This window comes from Misgurnus anguillicaudatus, chromosome 20 (genome assembly GCF_027580225.2).
Source record: "Misgurnus anguillicaudatus chromosome 20, ASM2758022v2, whole genome shotgun sequence".
Taxonomy (NCBI): domain Eukaryota; kingdom Metazoa; phylum Chordata; class Actinopteri; order Cypriniformes; family Cobitidae; genus Misgurnus; species Misgurnus anguillicaudatus.
In genome coordinates, this window is record NC_073356.2 from 21,519,448 (window position 1) to 21,539,383 (window position 19,936).

The 19,936-nt window shown below is 37.9% G+C and overlaps 2 protein-coding genes across 2 annotated transcripts in view; one reads left to right on the plus strand and one right to left on the minus strand.

Annotated features, from left to right (window-relative positions):
- The window catches only part of chrac1 (chromatin accessibility complex subunit 1), a 443,634-nt gene that overhangs the window by 156,384 nt on the left and 267,314 nt on the right, over positions 1-19,936 (minus strand). The gene's annotated exons all lie outside the window — the stretch shown is intronic.
- Positions 1-19,936, plus strand: part of LOC129454550 (cytoplasmic dynein 1 intermediate chain 1) — a 70,785-nt gene that overhangs the window by 5,307 nt on the left and 45,542 nt on the right. Inside the window, exons 5-6 of the mRNA XM_055219109.2 lie at positions 1,668-1,727; positions 2,068-2,183. Of these exons, the coding sequence (XP_055075084.1) occupies positions 1,668-1,727; positions 2,068-2,183 (176 nt within the window). The remainder of the gene's footprint in view (positions 1-1,667; positions 1,728-2,067; positions 2,184-19,936) is intronic.

A 19,936-nucleotide genomic window follows, 5' to 3' on the forward strand; every position in this document is an offset into this window, starting at 1 on the left:
ATGCAGAATATAACTGTGCTATATTCTGGCTATACTGAAAACATGCATTGAATACATTGTTCATGTATTAATATTCACTCTCTTTGTTGAATATATACTGCACATGTTTTTCTTTTTTGTTAAATAATAAGTTGAAAGTTAACAAATTTTGTGTGTTTTTAAAGGGACACTCCACTTTTTTTTTAAATATACTAATTTTCCAGCTCCCCTAGAGTTAAACATTTGATTTTTTACCTTTTTGGAATCCATTCAGCTGATCTCCGGGTCTGGCGGTACCACTTTTAGCATAGCTTAGCATAATCCATTGAATCTGATTAGACCATTAGCATCACGCTAAAAACTAAAGAGTTTCAATATTTTTCCTATTTAAAGGAACAGTATGTAAGAAATTTATATCAATTAATCATAAAATGGCCCTGATATGTGACTAGACATTAAGAAATCATTTTCATTTTTAAATACTTATATCACTGACAACAGCGGTCCAGCCAGAATATTGTCATTTAAAAAGTGGAGTTGCAGCCCTCAGCTGATGTTGATGTTGTCATGTTGTGTATTGGCCACCAGTTTTGTGATTGCAGTACCAGTTTTGGCCACAATCCTACATACTGTTCCTTTAAAACTTGACTCTTCTGTAGTTCTGCTGCATAATATAATTGCGCCTGCTGCAGCCATGTTACAGCAGCAAAGTCCTTGATTATTACGCCAGAATAAGAGTATAGTTCCTAGACATATCTGCCTAGAAAATCCCAACTTTTAATTTTCCGTCAGTTTTAGTACAAGATGTAACTACAGAAGGGTCAAGTTTTAAGTGGGAAAGATATGGAAACTCTTTGGTTATTTTTTTGGCGCGATGCTGGTGGTCTGGTCGGATTCAGTGGATTGTGCTGAGCTGTGCTGGGAGTGGTGCTGCCGGACCTGGAGATCGGCTGGATGGATTCCAAAAAGGTACAAATCAAATGTTTGACTTTGGGGGAGCTGAGAAATGGGCATGTTTTCAAAAAGGGTGGAGTGTCCCTTTAACAAAAACGTTTCCCCATGATACCGAAAAAATATTCAGATAGTAATTTAAAGAATACCATGGTATTTACCAAAGCACATGTCCAAAAAGCTATACAGTAGCATTGCCATGGTAGAGGGTTTTTACGTTTTATTTCGATTTACATATTTCTGTAAATGTTACAGAACTATCTTTATGTTTTGTTTATTGTATTTGTTTTTAAATTTCTCAGCTGTTATTAAGCAACATTGTATTTTTTCATTCTTTTACATTTAAGCATTAAGCAGAGTGTAACCTGGTATTCAAACCTAAATGCTTTGGCGAGTCTGTCCTAGACTGTTACCCTATGTCCTATGTTGTATATATAATTTTAAAATAATAAAATCTTCAACAGTATCATACCCACCAATTAGACTTTTCTATTCATCCTTCAGAAAGTGTACCTTATATTTACCACACATGTTGTAAACCCCCTGAGCATTGCATTGACCTTGAACTGCATCCACATAGCGTATGTGCCGATTTGATTCAGTTATCCTGACTTGTATGTGGCTTGTACTCTGTGTATGATTTTTATACCTGTATGATAGTTTTGTACTTGTGATGTTAATCTTGCATGTTTTCTCCCTCATGTGACCTATGTGACACCCGTCTGCACCCACATCAGGACCCTGCAATGGGACACTGACCCTTCTGTTCTCCAGCTGCAGTCTGACTCTGAACTCGGGTATCCCCACTTTCTTACTTTCTCTCTCTCTCTCATTTTGGTTTCCTTTTAAGTTTGTCAGGTTCAAGTGCTTTCAGACGCTCATTCTCCAGCTGTTTGCCCAGGGCCGTATGTGACAGTGATTGATGCACATGCCATGTAGTGAGAATAATGCTTTAAACATTAGGTCTAGCAGTCAGCTGTGGGTCATCCAAACATACAGTATGTTCATGGATTTGAATAATGCATAGTATATTGATTTGCCACTTTGATATGCAAGTGACGATTTGTCATTGTTTTTGTATTTTAATGCGCGTGTAAGGTTGCAGGATGATCATAGACTGCATTTCTCTATCCCTAGGCGTCGAACGCACAGGTTGGGGCCGTCTAAGATAACCCAAGTGGACTTTTTGCCCAGAGAGGTGGTGTCTTACTGTAAAGAGACTCAGACTCCTCTTGCAGCCCATCAGTCTGAAGGTACAAACGTAATGTATACAAACTAGACCTTTACACATAACTAAAGAAGTATTAGGGGAGCGTGTTAAAAGTGCAGAACAGTGAAATTTCCCTATAATTTTTATTGATAAAAGATGTTTATTACTGTAAAAGGTACTTGTGTCTGTGAAATCGAGACTCATAATCTCACTATTAGATTAGGACCATAAAAGTTTCACATTTGATTCAATCTTCGACATGTCTTACTCAGTCAATAATAGAGATATCAAGGTTATATTTACATTATGTAGGATGATTTGTTGTAGAAAACAGCACTTACTCGCCTTGCCAGTCACTGTTAAGATCTACGATAACTTATTTGATTATGTCATTTTATCTATATTCAATCAAAATAGACAATTTCAGATTTCACGGTAAAACAACTTAGAACAAGCTAGGAAATTAAACCGGGCTGCCGGAGACGGGCTTTGATTTTCATCACTGTCAGGTGGGCTGTCATCCTGAGCGAATGGTTCTGTTGAAGAGCTTCCAACCTGCGCAGATTAAGATTCATTTGACCAGCCGCGGCCTCCATTTCCTGAGAGGGGAGCGGGAAGGGGGGGCGGCTTTTTTGAAAAGAGATGCCTGCCCATCAGTTGCTCTGCTTGAAATGGCAGAACAGTAACTGCATTGAGTCGGGCTTTAAGTGGATGCAGACGAGTAATTCAAGATGGCTTCTATCATCAGGACATCACTTGGAGCTTTGCCTGCTTGTCTGTGGAGGGCTACTGAGATTGTTAGGTCCGCGATCGTCCAGGTGTATGAGCTGGATGTCATGGATGAAATGTTTATAGATGGCTTTCTGATGTCATCTTAATCTATGTGTAAAGTGATTAACAACTTTAAGTAAGAGCTAAATGATATGATGTTTTGGCAGGCCTGGTTGGCGCTAGTTCGGATTTTTACTTGCCGTAGAATTTGCTAAATCGTACTTGTGTCATTTTATTAAGCTTCTTGAGTCTCATCTTTAAACAATATTGAAGAATTTTCTGTTATGGGCTCTTATTGGCTGCTTTTTCCTCATTATGTGGTCCAAGTCATCAATTTATCTTTTTTCATTAAATTTTAATTTTCTAATAAATAAAAAATTACATGTTGGCACATTTATATTTTTGTCTATTTAAATACACATTTAGATTAAAAGATTTTTAATTGAGAAACATTTCAGTTTTTAAATGTTGGAATGGTACTGTAGTTACATTATGTATATAGTTTATGTATAACTAAATGTTAATATGGAATAAAAAATTGTTGTAACACTTTACAATAAGGTTGTATTAGTAAACATCAGTTAATGCTTTAACTAACATGAACAATATAGTTTTTCAGCATGTATTCTTGTTAATGTTAGTTAATGTCAATACAGTTATTCAATGGTTTATGATGCATTAACTAATGTTAAAGGGATAGTTCACCCAAAAATGTAAATAATGTCATTAATGACTCACTCTCATGTCGTTCCAAACCTGTAAGACCTCCGTTCGACTTCAGATCACAGTTTAAGATGTTTTATATTTAGTCCGAGAGCCTTTGACCCTCCATTGAAAATCTATGTACGGTATACTGTCCATGTCCAGAAAGGTCATAAAAACATCAACAAAGTAGTCCATGTGACATCAGTGGGTCAGTTAAAATGTGTTGAAGTATCGAAAATACATTTTGTCCAAAAATAACAAAAAGTACGACTTTATTCAGCATTGTCTTCTTTTTCGGGTCTGTTGTGAACCGCGTGCACGAGACTAAATTCATGCGACTGCAGTGACGCTGCTGACGTATGGCGCTGCTGACGTGTTATCTGGTGCGCCCCAGCTTTTTTTGTGCGCCCGGGCTTCATTTACAGTCTGAGGATAACACGTCAACAGCGTCGTACGTCAGCAGCGTCACTGTGAACACGCATTCGAAACAGACGCGGAAGAGAAGACAATGCTAAATAAAGTATGTATTTTTGATGCATCAACACATTCTAACTGACCTACTGATGTCACATGGACTAATTTGATGATGTTTTTATTACCTTTCTGGACATGGACATAATATCGTATGTAGATTTTCAATGGAGGGTCAGAAAGTTCTTGGACTAAATATAAAACATCTTAAACTGTGTTCTGAAGATGAATGAAGTTCTTACAGGTTTGGAACGACATGAGGGTGAGTCAATAGTGACATTATTTTCATTTTGGGTGAACTATCCCTTTAACAGTTATGATGCTTGGTTTTATACATTTATTAGTAAATGCCGATATTAACATGAACTAAGATTAATAAGGGCTATAGAAGTATTTATCATTGTTAGTTCATGTTAGCTAATGCATCAACTAATGTAAACAAATACAACCTTTTTGTAAAGTGTTACCAAAAATGTTTTGCAAAAGAAAAGCATGCAATGATTAAAATTAATCTAAATGATCAATAAACACAAGATTATGACATCACATAATGCAGTGGCCCCTGGGCCATCTTTATTGTTGAGCCCTGAAACAGTTAAAAAGTTAAATATATCTCATCCAGCACGAAGCAAAATTAATAAAACCCCTTGAGTTGATTGATTTATAAAATGTGAAAGTGCTTAATCAAAGCCACTTTTGCTTGTTTGTAAAAGAATAATGTCAGGATATTTTTTCTTATTAGTTTGAGTGTGGTTCCTACCACAAAGGCTTCTTGGCATCTACATTCGTTAACTCGACACAGCAGTGAGCCCTAAGCCACCCACTTCCGCAAGTGTTTTCTAAAGTGCCCTGTTTTCAGCTTATGCTTGAATCATACTGTACGTCTGAAGCCAATCATATTTAAAGCATCACATTTCAATTACATTTTGAAATTTATGGCCTTGTTAAAACGAAGCTCACATAGAGCTCGGCTAATTTGATTGCATCCTCCAGACTTGCGAGCCAAGCGTGGTATAAAATGCAGATGGTTTGAAAACCACCCTAAACATCTCCATATGGATGGGACCCCCTAACAAGCGCTCGTAGGTATTTGCATAACATGCCTGGTAGTCGTGATATGTAATGTAGCATCCATTTTCCGTTTTTTACTCTGATTTGAGTTTTAAGCCATAAAAGTGACGCACTTAAAACTTGAGTTTGTCGTTCTCGTCTGCGTTTCGCACCAGTATCTTCATCATCTTCTCATGGCTTCTTGATCCCTCTGCTGCCTAACAGCTGCTTGCCATGTGATTGGAAACTTCCTGTCATTATAACTGATGTGTTTTTATTCTTTCCACTTCCTTGAAGCCTGATCAGAATTAAAATTGCTGGTGGAATTTCCTGTCAAGGCCGGTCATTTATTCAGCAAGTGCAACCGCTGACAAGCCTTTGATTGGCCATTGCCCTTAGCGATCACACTCTGTACAGTTTATTTGTTTTTTTCTCTCTGACAGGCCCCGCCCCCATCTCATCCCATCTCCTCTCCCAGAACAGATGCAGGTTGGGCTCACAGCTGTCTGTGGGTGCAGGTTGTCTGTCCGGGGGAGACCCTGGCCTAGCGGGACCTCTCATTTCGGAAAGAACACAGAAAGTTTTAATAGGTCCTTCCACCACCTGCTACATCTTGCATTCTGTGTTTATTCAGGCTGGTTCAGAGGTTTCGTCCACTGATTTGTGAAACTAAACAGACGCCTTTTTCAGTTTTTTTCTGTTTTCCTCTCTGACCCTCGCCTCTCTCCCTCAGCTGGGGGGATTCAGGACCCGGCCAGGTGTTAGTCCATTGAGACTGTATTATTTAGACTAGCAGTGCCTGGTGAGACCCTTGTACCAGACAGCAGCCAGCATTGTTGCTCTTTGATTACACTTGAATTATGAGCACTTTCAAATATGTTCATGACTGTCCTAGATAGAGTATTGTTTTATTATACATTTCATATTAGGAAATAGTTGATAATATTTGTGTAGTTAAATGAAATAAGTTAAAAGTTCTTCTGATATTGTCAGATGATAGCTGATTTTCTTTGAAGGATCTGTCTGGTCCTTAAAATAAGTTCTTTGCTATTTAACCGACTTTCTTCATGAGAGTAATTGGACTATAATTCTTGCGGCATTAATGATCCTCACCTTGTTATGAATTCAAGTGATTTTATGGATTCTCTAGACATAAGATGTTTTCATTATTGATTTCCAGTAATGTCGAGGCATTTTTTTTAAGTTTTAGGAAATTCTTTATAACCTTCATCGTCTTTTAACGTAGACAATGCATAACCTGTAAAAATTCAATTTATTGATGTAACCTGGTCTGAGAAGACCCAGTTTTTTTGTGATTTATCGTTTTCTTTAAAAATCATCCTACATAATATAAAGAACATTATGTGAAAAATAACCTTGATATCTTTAATATTGACTGAGTACACTGTATAAAAGATTTGTTGGTTCAACTTAAAAAGTAAGTGTTCATGCTGCCTTAAGGTACATTCACATTATAAGCGACTAGAAGAGGCATTTCTATATCCGGCTGTCATAAACAAATGGTTAATGTTTACTCCAGTAACTGACGAGAGACGGACGACGTGAACTCCCCTGCTTCGTTCTCATTGGCAGTCGCTCCTGAATGTCGCTCATAATTTGCATAAAGTTAAACATTTCTCAACTTTGTCGCGCAACTGCACACGCCCATCCAGCCGTCAACGGTAACTGCGCCGGATGCCGCCGAGCTTCCATTGAAATCAATGAGATCGCGTCACTTTCTTGGACTACAACAAACACACAGATTGTAGGCAACAGTTTACTTACGATTGGTGATGTAGTAAAGACCGACATTATCATAATTCCTCCCGCTTTGGACTCAGCCTGTAAGTTAACTCCTGTTAGCATTGCATTGTGAGCGAATCTTTCAAACATGGTAAGGAGCGTCACATTTCCGGCTGACGTAAGAGGTATTCGGACCAATCACAATGTACAGATTAGCTGGCCAATCAGAAACACAGCGATGAGTTTTGTACAAAATGGATTTTAGGAAGATCTGGAGCTACAAAAATCTACGGTGTGTCGAAAATAATGTTTTTTTAACCATAAACCACGCAAACACTTTGTATTATACCAAATACACAAAATAGCGTTGTTTTCTAGGAATGAAATAGGTGCTCTTTAAAATTTTGAGTTTATTCAATATAAAAATCTTAGTTGGCTCAACAACTTTTTTGAGTTCTAATTTTTTTAAGATGAATTAAATCAAAATTTTAAGGAAGCACAAACACTTTTTACCGTGTAAGATCATGTCAAAAATTGAAATCATTGTAAACTCGATGATGCTCATCTCAAAATTAGATTATGAAACTATTGCCTGACTTTCACCGATAGGGTGTCATTCACAAATATTTGTGAACATGAATAAATACAAGTTTAAAAAGAAGAACGGTTGAATTGTTACCATTTAAAATTAAAAGTGGATAAAGGATGTGTATGTATTGAGAGTTTTCTCAAAAACAGTAAAGCATTTTGAAATGCGTGTTATTTTTCATTCAGTCTTTAATTTCAGTTCTGCAGATAATATGTTTGTGAAAACAGCTTTTGTATTAAATGACAAAATTGCAAAGCATGAGCATATTTAGCTCTTATTTCACTCCTGTATGTTCTACACAGTATATAGTCTAAAGTTTCATAACACTGAGGGGCGGTTTCCTGGACAGGGCTTATACAAGTCCCAGACTAAATTACATGTTTGAGCTTCACTATAATTTTAAAACACCTTGCACTGACATATCTTAACATATTTCAGTGCTGTTTTGTCTCAAGATGCACACCAGTATTGTTTTTTGAAAGGTATGTTTGTAAAAACTACTTACATATCCTTATATAACTAAGGCCTCGTCCCGAATTTATCTAAACCATGTCTGATCCATGTAAATGATGTGTTTTGCATGATGTAATGTATTATCATTTATTATTGTTTCATATGCTCATGGTAGTGTTAAGCAGGATTGCTCTATTGTCGTTGTGGTATTAATTCAGGATTGGCTTTGCTTTTTTCTCTGATGCCTCTGCCAGTTCCTTGTTGGATCTGAAGAGAACTTTTCTTCATGGGCCGGTTGTGATGTTTCGTTGACCCCAATTCATCCCTCAATGCTGCTCAAGTCACGTAAAGGTTCAGCAAAAAAAAACAACAGTTGTTAGCCCATGTGTTTGCAGCAGTATCAGATCCCATGCTAGATACAGTACGCTTTCATAATGATATTCACTAGTGGTCTGTGAAAGGCTGGCAGGAGTGAATGCCAAAAATTTAAAAGCTTTCCACATCTCACCATCAGAGACAAAATACCTTAAAATTACATTATTGTGACATGTGCAGAAAGAAATCCCGGGACTCAGCAATCCTGGTCATCCAAGGGTTGTGACCCATCTGAACTCCTGACCCCCGTCTCACATCAATCTAAATGCGTGTGACTCTGTTTAGGAACGTTTAATTCAATGAACTCTTCGTTTCCGGCTCAGCTTGGCTCCAGTGAATGTAGCTAGTGTGATATGTGTCCAGGTCGTTCGCTTCGAGATCTTTCTCGGCTAAGTGTGCATTGTCCTTCATTCAATCAGATTACCAACCGATCACTCATTGCCAAATTTAAGGCTCCAGTGTGCTCTCAGCGACATAAAGAGCAGGCTTGTGATTCTTTAAGGTTGCTGGGAGAGGACAACATTGCAAAGGCATGTCTCATCCAATGAACAGTTCACTAGGGCATTCTGGGAAGGTCAGCTTGTAAGTGATGTACTTCGCTCCTGCTTTTGTCGTTGTTGGTGTAATGTTTCGCCCCGTGTGTGTTTTTTAAGTAAATGACCCCTTGAAATATGTCATCTGCCGGTGGTGTGAAGCCGGTGATTGGATGTTTGATCCGACAGGCTGTAAAAACAGTTTAAAAGTAAGGCATTCGAGTCCCTCAGAAATGAGAAGAGAAACTAATGGCTGACGGTAATGCTTTGAGTTCAGGGCAGGGCTCTATTCTGAAATATCACATAGCGTAGCATAGGAATAAGTGACCTTGTTAATGAAACGTGGCCAGATTTTGGATACTGGGTGGGTCATAGGCCTGAAACGACTTTTGCAGGCTAATTTTCATCAGTAGATAAGAATTGTTTCAGCATTACGGTTAAAATGGGAGAAGTAGCCACGCAAAGACCCGTGTGCAAGATCCTCCATACCGCAGGATCGTGGTTCCAAGCGCGCTATCTTGGTGAAGTGGTAATTTCATTACCGCACTTGGTCACCCTTGTCCTGGAAACCAAAGGTTCAAAAGGTCATGGAAATTATGTTGTTCTTTGTTTCTCACAATCTCTCCCTCGATCCTCATTTTGTATACATACGCTTGTGTGTGTGTGTGCGTGCGCGAGTGTGTATGCGGCTCCTTATTCTGGAATTTTTCAGGGCCATTAGCTCTTGGGGTCTCCAGTGGGATGTGGTGATTCACTATTTTACAGTCACTTTTTTGGTAAACTTGTGGTGGTCCTATAATGGTTCCTAATTGCAAGCAATCCGAGTTCTAACTAACTGCTAATCTGAAAGACATTACAGAAAGCGGCGTAACCAAGCAGTTGAGATCTACTGCGTAAACGCCAATTGATCCCAGCCAAGCATATTGACTCAATTAATTAACTAGTTTCGGGTCAGCGCTTGACCACAGAATATCTCAAGAGTCGACATAATCATAATGTTTGATGACACAGCTATGAAAATTAACAATCAGGCTAATTGACATTATAATGATTATTTTTTAAACAGAATCTCTTTGCAGAAGTCAAATTCATATTGAAGGCTGCTTAATGGGATTATACTATAGCAGTTCCCTCAGTGTTGCTTTATAGTAGAAGCTTTAACTGTAGCCTCACCATTTGGCACCGGCGAGCTCGCCCTTAATCGTCTGGGTCGATCCGGGTGTACCGGCCACATATGGAAGCGCTTGATACAGGCATGTTGTTTTAGTACTCTTATACAAAAGAAAATCTCTGGGTGTCAGCGTTCCCAAAACTAAAGGTTAGCCAAAATTCCCTCTCACACGACAGAGGTTTGTTCTCTCCATCCATCTCTCTACCAGGGCAGAGAGGCCGTCATGTCATATTTAGACACTGTTACATTTACTCTCTTTTGATCTGCGATGTCAGAATTAATTGGTGGCATTAGAAGAAAATGTATGTCTGCTGAAAATGGTCATGAGTGAATTTATAGCCTGAATCTGGTTTCAAGCCCCAAAAGGCCAAATTCCCAAATGGTCTGGATCGGGGCAGGATGCCAGTGAAAACACGGAGACAAAAATTGTTATCAGACAATACAGTGTCTTTCACGGTAGGTGGACCGTGCCAATCTGGATCCATATGATTACAATTTTCTTCTCTTTCCACCATATAATAAGATACGTGAAATGCATCTCAGGCAAAAATCGGCCCCTGTCCACAGAGCCACTGTAATAATATTTGCCATCTGATGTGTGTTGAACATCAGATGGGATACAGTTTCGTTTCTTTAAACGGTGAAACCTTTTCCATTTGCCACAAATGTAAGTCCTGTGTTCCCTAGGAGCCTCTATGGTGGTCCCTGGATTGCTGTTCCTGAGGGCCACTGGTTTGTATTTCAATGTACGTCAATGTCATTGACAGTTTCAGCAGTAACAACATAAACAAGCGGCTGTCGTGGTCTGCACGTAACTTCCGGTAAACTTCGCTAAGAATAAATAACAACAAAGTACTTAAAACGTAGTTTATTTATATAACAAGCAAAAAAACCCACATATATTACCTAGGAAACCAAAACATTTGTTATTTTCGACGAGGAATTTGTTCAAGAGTTCAGTTTAGCAACTAAAAAAAACGAAACTGGAAGTAAAGTTCGGATCCAGACGTATATCGCGTCAGCGCACGTGCGTCCGATGAAACCGTCTATATGTACGTGTGAATAAGCACAGAATCTTATCAAATAAATGATTTGTCCTGTACTTGGGAAATTTCTAAGGCATGCTTACACTGAAAAATCAACTTTAAGATTTTGCAGAACAATTCTAAACCAAACAAAAACATTTTGTTAAGTATTAGTTACACTTAAAAAAAACGTAAAACTCTGTATTAATAATAAAACATAAAAAAAATAATTTGATAGGTAGGGTTATAATTTTATATTTTAATAAGTATGAAATTAAAGCTTAAACAAAAATTTAGTTAAATATTAGTTATATTTATATATTATACTATTAATAGTTAAAAATGGTTCAAATCAACTGATAATGATAACAAAAATATTTTGGTAGGAAAACATTATATAATAGTTTATTTTAATAAATAAGAAATAAATCTCATAATTATTTGCTTATAATTATTACAATCAATATTTTCAGACAATAAACAGCCTATAGTGTTATGAAATAAGTCAATATTAAAGCTTTTTAAATGTGTTGTTGTAGTTATATACTACAGAGGACATAAGGGGGCACTCTTAGCACATGGACATAATAGACACTGAATGAGACGTCTGAATTATGCTTTATGAAAAACCATGAATTGTGTACTTAAGAAAATTACATGATTTTCTTTATTAAATCGTTTAAATGTCATTCAGGGCTGCATCTCATTCAGTGTAAACAAACAGTGTAAGTATCGTAATAGCATATTTTAGAGTCATAGACATTCACAATAGCATGATATTCTCGTTTTTCAGTTTGAATGAAAGCGTGACACATTTCTGTTAGACACATAAACGATGCATCTTTAAATGCGTATCTTGAAAGAGTTTTACCCAAAAATGCCATTTCTGTTTTGCGACTGGTTAAAAGCGAGTTTAGCTTATGGGTTGAGTGGCTCATTTTGACTGGCTAGGCTTTGGAAAGTTTGAAGTCATGAGGTCTAATCATGCTCTGTGGTCAGTCTGTGCATGGCGTGGCATGATGGCTCCTTTAAAGATGTGGTTCTGGGAGCAGGCCAGCTCCACTGGCACCACGTTTGTGGGCCAGAGATTCGTTGCATAATGTGGCTTCATTACCATCCCAGAGTCTTGATAGGTCAGAAATATGAAATCTGGGACAATAGACATTCAATATGAGGAGGAACTAATTATTTCCATTAGAGTTTGTGATTACTGTCAGTATGATGCTTTAAGGAATTCATTTCACATTATGACTGAGACAAACTAAACGGCTTGGAGGGTGTGATGGAAGTTTCTCTTCCATTTTTTTATACTACACTACTAGATGCAGAGTATGCATAAAAAGCATTTTATCGATTCAACAGTTTTTTTTAAATAAATGTAAATATTTTATAAACCAGACAATTACTATAAAACTCTTGAGGTCAGAAATATGCTTAAATGTATTTTAATATAATGTAACTTGTAAAAAATATTATGAAATTATTTTTGTAAAATAAATACAATTTTTCACTATGTAACATTATAATTAAGGTGGGGGATGAAATTAGATATACGGTACAAAATGTGATATTGTAAATGTTATAAAATGTATATCTGGGTCATAAGATAATTTTGTAATTCTTTGGGGCGGTTTCCTGAAAAGGGATTAGACTAGTCCTTGACTAAAATAAATGTAAGAGCTGTCCAAACTGAAAACAACTTGCACTGACATATCTTAAAATACATCAGTGCCCTTTGTTTTGCCTAATTTAAAAAAAAAAAAATTATTTGATTGGGACAGTGCATGTTAATGAACAAGCATGACAATCATACATGTAAACATGCCGGATTGTAGTGAAACGCTAATTTCCCTCCGTAGTCCAAAGAACTAAAATCCCACTAGTCTCAAAACATTACATAATAATTTACATCTACAATTATACATCATTTATTAGCTAGAGCCCATACAATATTTACATATGACTTAAAAACTCATACAATTTTGGAGGTCCATACACACATATACAGGAAAAGAAAGACATAAGAGAGAAGGAAAAAGAAAAAAAAATCAAGAAGATAGAAACTGCAAAAAAGATACATCATACCCACTAATGTGTACAACTTTGGTTTTCCCACAACCATTTTTTCAACTGGGCCTTAAACGAGCTATATGTGGGGCACACAAGTAATGTAGGCATTTTTGTTAAAACTAGTTATATTTCCTAATTAAACTTGTTCGGGAAATCACCCCTTAAAGTTTAAAGTATAGTTATGCAGCACTTTAATATGTGGTTGATTGGTTGATTTGCTTTCTCTCAAATGTAATATATAATCATGTGAAAATGTATCTACAAACTCTTGTCTTGACGTTAATTTAAATGCGTTTTGTAAGATACAAAACCTAAATATTTCAAAATATAAACTTTCTCTTCTAATATTAACACTGGTAATAAATATGCATAATGTGGAAACTCGCGGTTAGAATATGTTGACACATTATTTCAAATATTCAGTCCAATCTGACAAGACTTTAAAATCTCAAATCTAAAACATTTCCTGTATGCATTTGCCGCGCTTTACAGAAGATATCAGTTCAAAGTCCTCGCTCTCTTTATCTTTCCCAACTCTGAGCATTTCCAGACCCCAGAGAGCCGTCTCACTCTCTGAGCGAAAGACAGGTCCTTTTTGGGCGGGAAGATAGCGGTGCTCTTTAAGGGGCTTCATGATCGATGTCACCCGTTTTCATGATGATGTCATGATGATGACAAACGAGATTGATGAGAGAGGACAACAAAAGCCTGCGCTCGAATGTGAATCTGCTTTTCCAGTAACAAGTCAAAGCTATAGTTTCCAGAAGAGCAAACTTTTGAAGAGCTTCAGAAGAAAGATAAGAGTTTCTATGATTTATGTGTGTATGGTTTGATGAGTTGTATTCAGTGGATTTCTGTGTGTTTGTCATCCTGCCATTGATTTTTTCAGATCCCACTCTCTGTGGTTTGAGTCATTATTATTAGATTAGATTTAATTACATTCAACTTTATTATTACTCTGCCTAGTACATTATAGAGCCAGTGAAACACTTTTATAATCAAATCACAGGTCCAAAAGTAATACAGTAGCATATAAATAAATTATGGTAATCATTATGGAAAATGAGATGGTGTGTGTGTCGTATATTTCTTTAGTTCTATAATTCAACAGATTTTTTTGTGCTGTTTCAATTGAAGCTGCAGAGGCGGCTGGTTTGTCACACATGCGTGTGGTTTGTAGTTATGAAACGTGGGTTTTAGCACACCTGCAGGAGGCCGTGAAGAGTGAAGAGCTGAAGGATCTGACTCCACTCTGGCCTGTGCTTCTCTGTGTGTTTGATGAGCGAGTAGCCAGGAGCACAAGTACACTCTCCAAAGCTTTTTTCTGTCTGATTTCAGAAGATGTCTGACACTCTCTGTGTGTCTGAGTGAGAAACAAAGAGAAAGAGCTTTTGTTGACTGGGTGGGTCACTCTTTGCTGCAGCGTGTGCAGAATTTTTCATCAAGGCACAGTCCAAATTTGATATGCATGATTGTAGGAAAATATGATGAATTTGTTACAACATTTATGTATTTGATGACTTGCAATTGAGGAAACAGTCAACATTTTTATTTTAAAGCCAATAATAAGCATTGTAAACAAAGCTCACAACATTTCCAAACCCCAGTATGGTAATGTGCAGTTAACCTCCTCTGTGTAGAAAATGTATGGTTTAAAATAAATAATAACGTCTAGAGGTTATATTAGTAGAGATTTCTAGATTCATCTTCTTGGTTCAACGCCAAAGTTCGCCAAAGTTCACGTGGGTGTGGAATCACACATGCTCATATGAGGTAAAATTGAATGCAAAAATCCATTCCTCTAATAATTTTATCTAAACATATTTTTTTAAATCATTATTGAACATTAAAATCAATCACGTGGCTATAGCTTATGTCATTTTCGTTGTTTATATACTTTATGGATTTAAAATTACATTAATTTTATGGGATAGTGCAGTTGTTGTGCAAAATACATCATTGTTTAAGTCATTAAACAAAACGTAAATAAACAAAACATGCTGTTTCAGATGTAAATATGTAATTATTCCGATTGAATAGTATTTGATATAAAAGTTAGTCAACACTTTTTGCATGAAGGCGCTCAATTTGTTAGAAATGTAGGTGCCATGGAAAAGACTAAAATCTATAATATTTCGTTTGATGTCTGTGTATGCACACATTTCTGTGAGCTGTGCACACTGTTCCCCCTAAAAAAAAACTGGTGCATGACGCCCCTATTTTAACGGTCTAAGCGCATATTCTAGCGCACGGTCTAAACGGGCGTGTCCGATTCCACTTTTGCTAATTTAACGATGGAAAAAATGGTTTGTGTGCCAAGGGCAAAGCCTAAAAGGGTTGTTCCTGTTCTCGTAATGAGTAATGGGTGTGTCTTGGGCATTGCGCCAGGTGTATGAGCCCATGGTCTCTTATGGAAGTCAGTGGGGCTTCTGATCGATTTGGTTACAAACCTTCCTTAAAATATCTTCCTTTGTATTCATCAGAACTTTTCTTGACATTCTTCTGCAGAACAAGAATAGCATAAGAACAAGATGATCAAAGTTGGTAACCAAACAACATTGGCCCCCATTGACTTCCATTTTATGGACACAAAACAACTGTCAAAATAAATTTGTGTTTCACAAAAAAATAAGATTTACAAACAGATTTTGTGAAACAAGGTAAAATAAATGTGGACAGAATTGTGGGTGAAATATATTTTTTAACAATAGAAAAATAAAGGGTACATATCATGAAAATCTGACTTTTTCCATGTTTAAGTGCTATAATTGGGTCACCAGTGCTTCTATTAACCTAAAAAATGTGAGAGTACAACCCAGTCTCTGCAAAGCATGTGAAAAAATAGGCCATTGAAATTTGGCTCCCCTTTTTGCTCGCACCTACAAAGTGGCAACTTTAACATGATATAATAAATTATCTATATGGTATTTTGAGCTAAAACTTCACATACATACTCTGGGGACACCAAATATTTATTTAACAACCTAAAAAATCTTGTGAAATGTCCCCTTTAAAGGATTGTAAGGTATGCGTTTCTTCAGTTGCTTTTTTGAAGGTTGTGGTGGTCTCAGCAGATCAGGTGGAGGTTTGAAGATCAGTAGTATTGTTGGCTGACACTTTTATTTGGATGACTTTACAATTCATCCTTAGGAATAAAAATCTATTAATTGCGAAAAGCATCCTTGCAAAACATTTACAGTGGGCAAAGAACTCCATAACATGAGTCGACATAACATGACAACAACATACAGCTAATTCATGTCACATTTAATATGGTGCCAACCGTGACCAGGTTCACTGAATGGGTGAGAATGCGGCTTTGAGATGTTTTCTCGCTGATGTGCCATGTTGGGAGTGAACCAGACAGATATACAGCGTCTGTCTCACGCGCAGGGTGTCGTGCCAGTTCCACATTACAGATCTCTTTCATGTTCCTCTCGCCGCCTCTTCAGTGCTCAGCCTCTGTTGTGGTCTGGAGGCTGCTCGACACCCTGCTTCTAAAGTTTAATTCGGGTATGTCTCCGTAAGCCGCTTCTTAAAGGCGCAGCGCATGTGTATGTGTGGCCGATTGTGAGTTCTTGCTGCATCTACTCTGCATGCATGCTTAGCACTGTCGCTACTGTTTTTCATGCCCCCAAATGGAAATACCCTCAGCCCCGCATTTCAATTTCTCTCTCTGTTTCAGAGGCCCTGAGGAAAACAAACACCCTCTGCTTCTTCACAGACAAAAAAAATCCCCACTTGTCAGATGAGGGGATTTCTTGATTGTCTAATCAGCTCCATATCCCAAACCGGAGGCCCGGAGCGATGCAGCTTGGTCTAATAAAATGCTGGATGAAAGACCGAGTCGCATCCTCCTTCCGTTTAATCGATGGCATCTTATCCTGCTTTTCGTACAGCATTATTCCCCCACCATCCTTTTTTGCTGTCATATGCTTTACTTAAACTGCTGTGGCATACTTAATTTTTACATACTGTGTGAGTATCACAGATGTCCAATGCTGTTAACAATACATTTTACTACCATGATCTGACATATTGAAAACTTGGATTTGATTTCCAGGGAAGTCATTCAGATTGCACTCCTTGCGTATATGTTTCTACTTTTCCTCTACTATGTGATAGTAGAAAACAAGTCTCTGACAAACACTGCACCCGACAGTTGCACGAATAGCGATTTCCGCTTTGCAATTAAGTGTTTAATTAGCTTTAGTGTTTTGATTTGGATCTGAGGCCTACATTTTGATAAGCTTGGGGTTTATAGATGGATGGTTCGTTTTGATGGAGCATTGCCGCTGCGTTGGTTATTACGGCTAACAGCTTCGCAAACGGTGAATTTGAATTGCTCAGAGCAGCTTGAGGAAGCTGAGAGGAGATTGAGGGCAGGTAGGATGGGGAGATGTCATTACCTTGCAGTGCAGGTCCACAGTTTCATCAACATGGTGAGCGGGATAGATGGTTCTTAATGTTCATTCCCACCGAGTGAACCAGTATTAAACACCAGGTGAGGAATCTTGTGGATGCGCTGAAATCGGTTTTAGGTTGCAGTGGTACATTTGTTAAAGGTCCCGTCTTTATGTGTTTTTAAAGCTTTGATTGTGTTTACAGTGCGCAGTATAACATGTGTTCATGTTTCATGCGGTATTTTTCACACAATTTACTTATCTGTATATCGCTATTTTCAATCTCTTAAAAATGCGCTGATGTCTTCCTTGTTCTATGAAGTCCCTCCTTCAGAAATACGTATCGAGTTCTGATTGTGTAGTTTGTTTAGTGTGTTGTGATTCGATAGCAGCTTAGCTTGCCGTTAGCTTAGCTGGTGACTGACGTATTCCTGTGGGCGGAGTTTAGTCTAAAACTGTTCTACTGATGTCATTAAAGCAGGAAGTAGAGGGCTGTAGTCCAAACCGGACGTTCGCTGTAGGCTTTGAAAAAGGAATTCTGTTGAAGAAAAGATATCGCCTGACAGTGAACTTTGAGCGTTATCATTTTACAGGTATTATTTATGCTCTAATGCTGCATTACACCAACCGCGTTTCAGGCGTCAAAATCGCGTCTACCGCGCCTAGTTTGCCACTTGAACAGTTTGAATGCATTCGCGCATCTAGAGCGAAGTAGACGCGTGGAAAAAGCAAGCATTTGACATGCGTTAGAGGTAAAATCCGCTTCTTGTGGGAGGGGCAAGTGCTATGCGTTTGTCTGTTTGCAAGATGACAGATGTTGATTGTGTATTTGTCGAGAGAGTTACCGGTTTGTATTTGGTAACCTTACTATAGGGGAAAATAAATGGCGCGGGTCAATTAACGTCACGTGACTCAAAAGTGAAATGTGTATTACAACTTACCAATTTGCCCAATGTCCTCACTGACACTCTTCCAAGCGAGGTCCTTTTTATTCCTGTCTCTATAGAAACAAGAACTTGTGTCGTATAGCTCCCGGGTGACTGCTCACGCCGGACAATATCAGCCTTTCCACCATGTTGAATAGCAGGCTCCTGATTGGTTAACGCGGCACAAAATCCGCCAAGTGTTCAAATTTTTCAACTCGGGCGTCAACCGCAAATTCGCGTGAACCGCCACAGCAGCAAGCAGGCTCCTGATTGGTTAACGCGGCACAAAATTCTGCCAAAGTTCAAATTTTTCAACTCGGGAGTCAGCCACAAATTCGCGTGAACCGCAAAATGCACAAATACCGTGCACAATGCTCAATTCACAGCTTTCACGTGAGCTAGACGCACAAATGAGGCGGAAACGCGTCTTCCGCGCCAAACGCCTCATCTGCGCCGCGAGATCTCCAGATGCGCATCAACGCGTCTTCACATTGACTTATATTGAAATCACTTGCGCTTCACGCCTCTACCGCGGCTGGTGTAAACGCAGCATAACAGCAACATTACTGTTTTAAACTAGGGTTTAAAAATGGGATCAGAAAGAATGTGACCTTTAAAACTAGGAACGGGAATCATTTGAGTTATTCAGATTCTGAGCTCTCCTTTATGATTCATTCAACTATTCGTTAAATGTTTATTACAAAGAAAAAGTGTGATTTCTCAAATGTTACATGTACAATTGTTAAAACAGCGGTGTTCGTACAGATACAGAGCATAATAAATAAAATAGTTTATATATTGGTTTTAATTATAACAAAACCTAGAAAATGTATTTTTAAATATACAGTACATTAGGTTATGAAGAACCAGCCAGTAACTGTTTGAACTCTCACAAACCTCAAGAACATTCATTTAGGAATTGGACAACACTGAGCAGTATTTTAGTCCAACAAGTAATGAAAATCATTTAGTTCCAGTATTAAAAAAATAGAAAGAACAAGATAAATGTCTTATTTATCCTTCCCTTCTAACTAACTGGCCTTCTGATGCCGTGTGTGGGATTGCCATAATGGTATTACATGGAAAGCACAAATAAACATTGTCAATGAAAAACGAACCATTGAAAATGCATTTTTGGGCATAATTTCATTTACAAGTTGGCTTTAAGCTTCTCTAACTGGGCTTTGGCCCACAATGTTGATGGTTTGCAAAGCATAGTGGGATGTCATGAAAGTATGCTGAAGCTTTGGGCAGGATCTGCCGATATACTGTACTGCAAACCTTGCACATTGTTTACAAACCTATGGTGTCCGAACCACAACCATGAATCAGGGTTCACACTTCTGAATGCAGATAAAGTGGTCAAAAAATGGTCCCAAGCTGTCACTGGGGCAGTACCTTTTAAAAGAGGTCCTGATGTTCAGTTTAGGGACTCATTTGGTATCTCTGAGGTACTAAAATGAACTCTCTTGGTGTTCATTTTGAAAGGGTACTGCCCTAGTGATAACTAG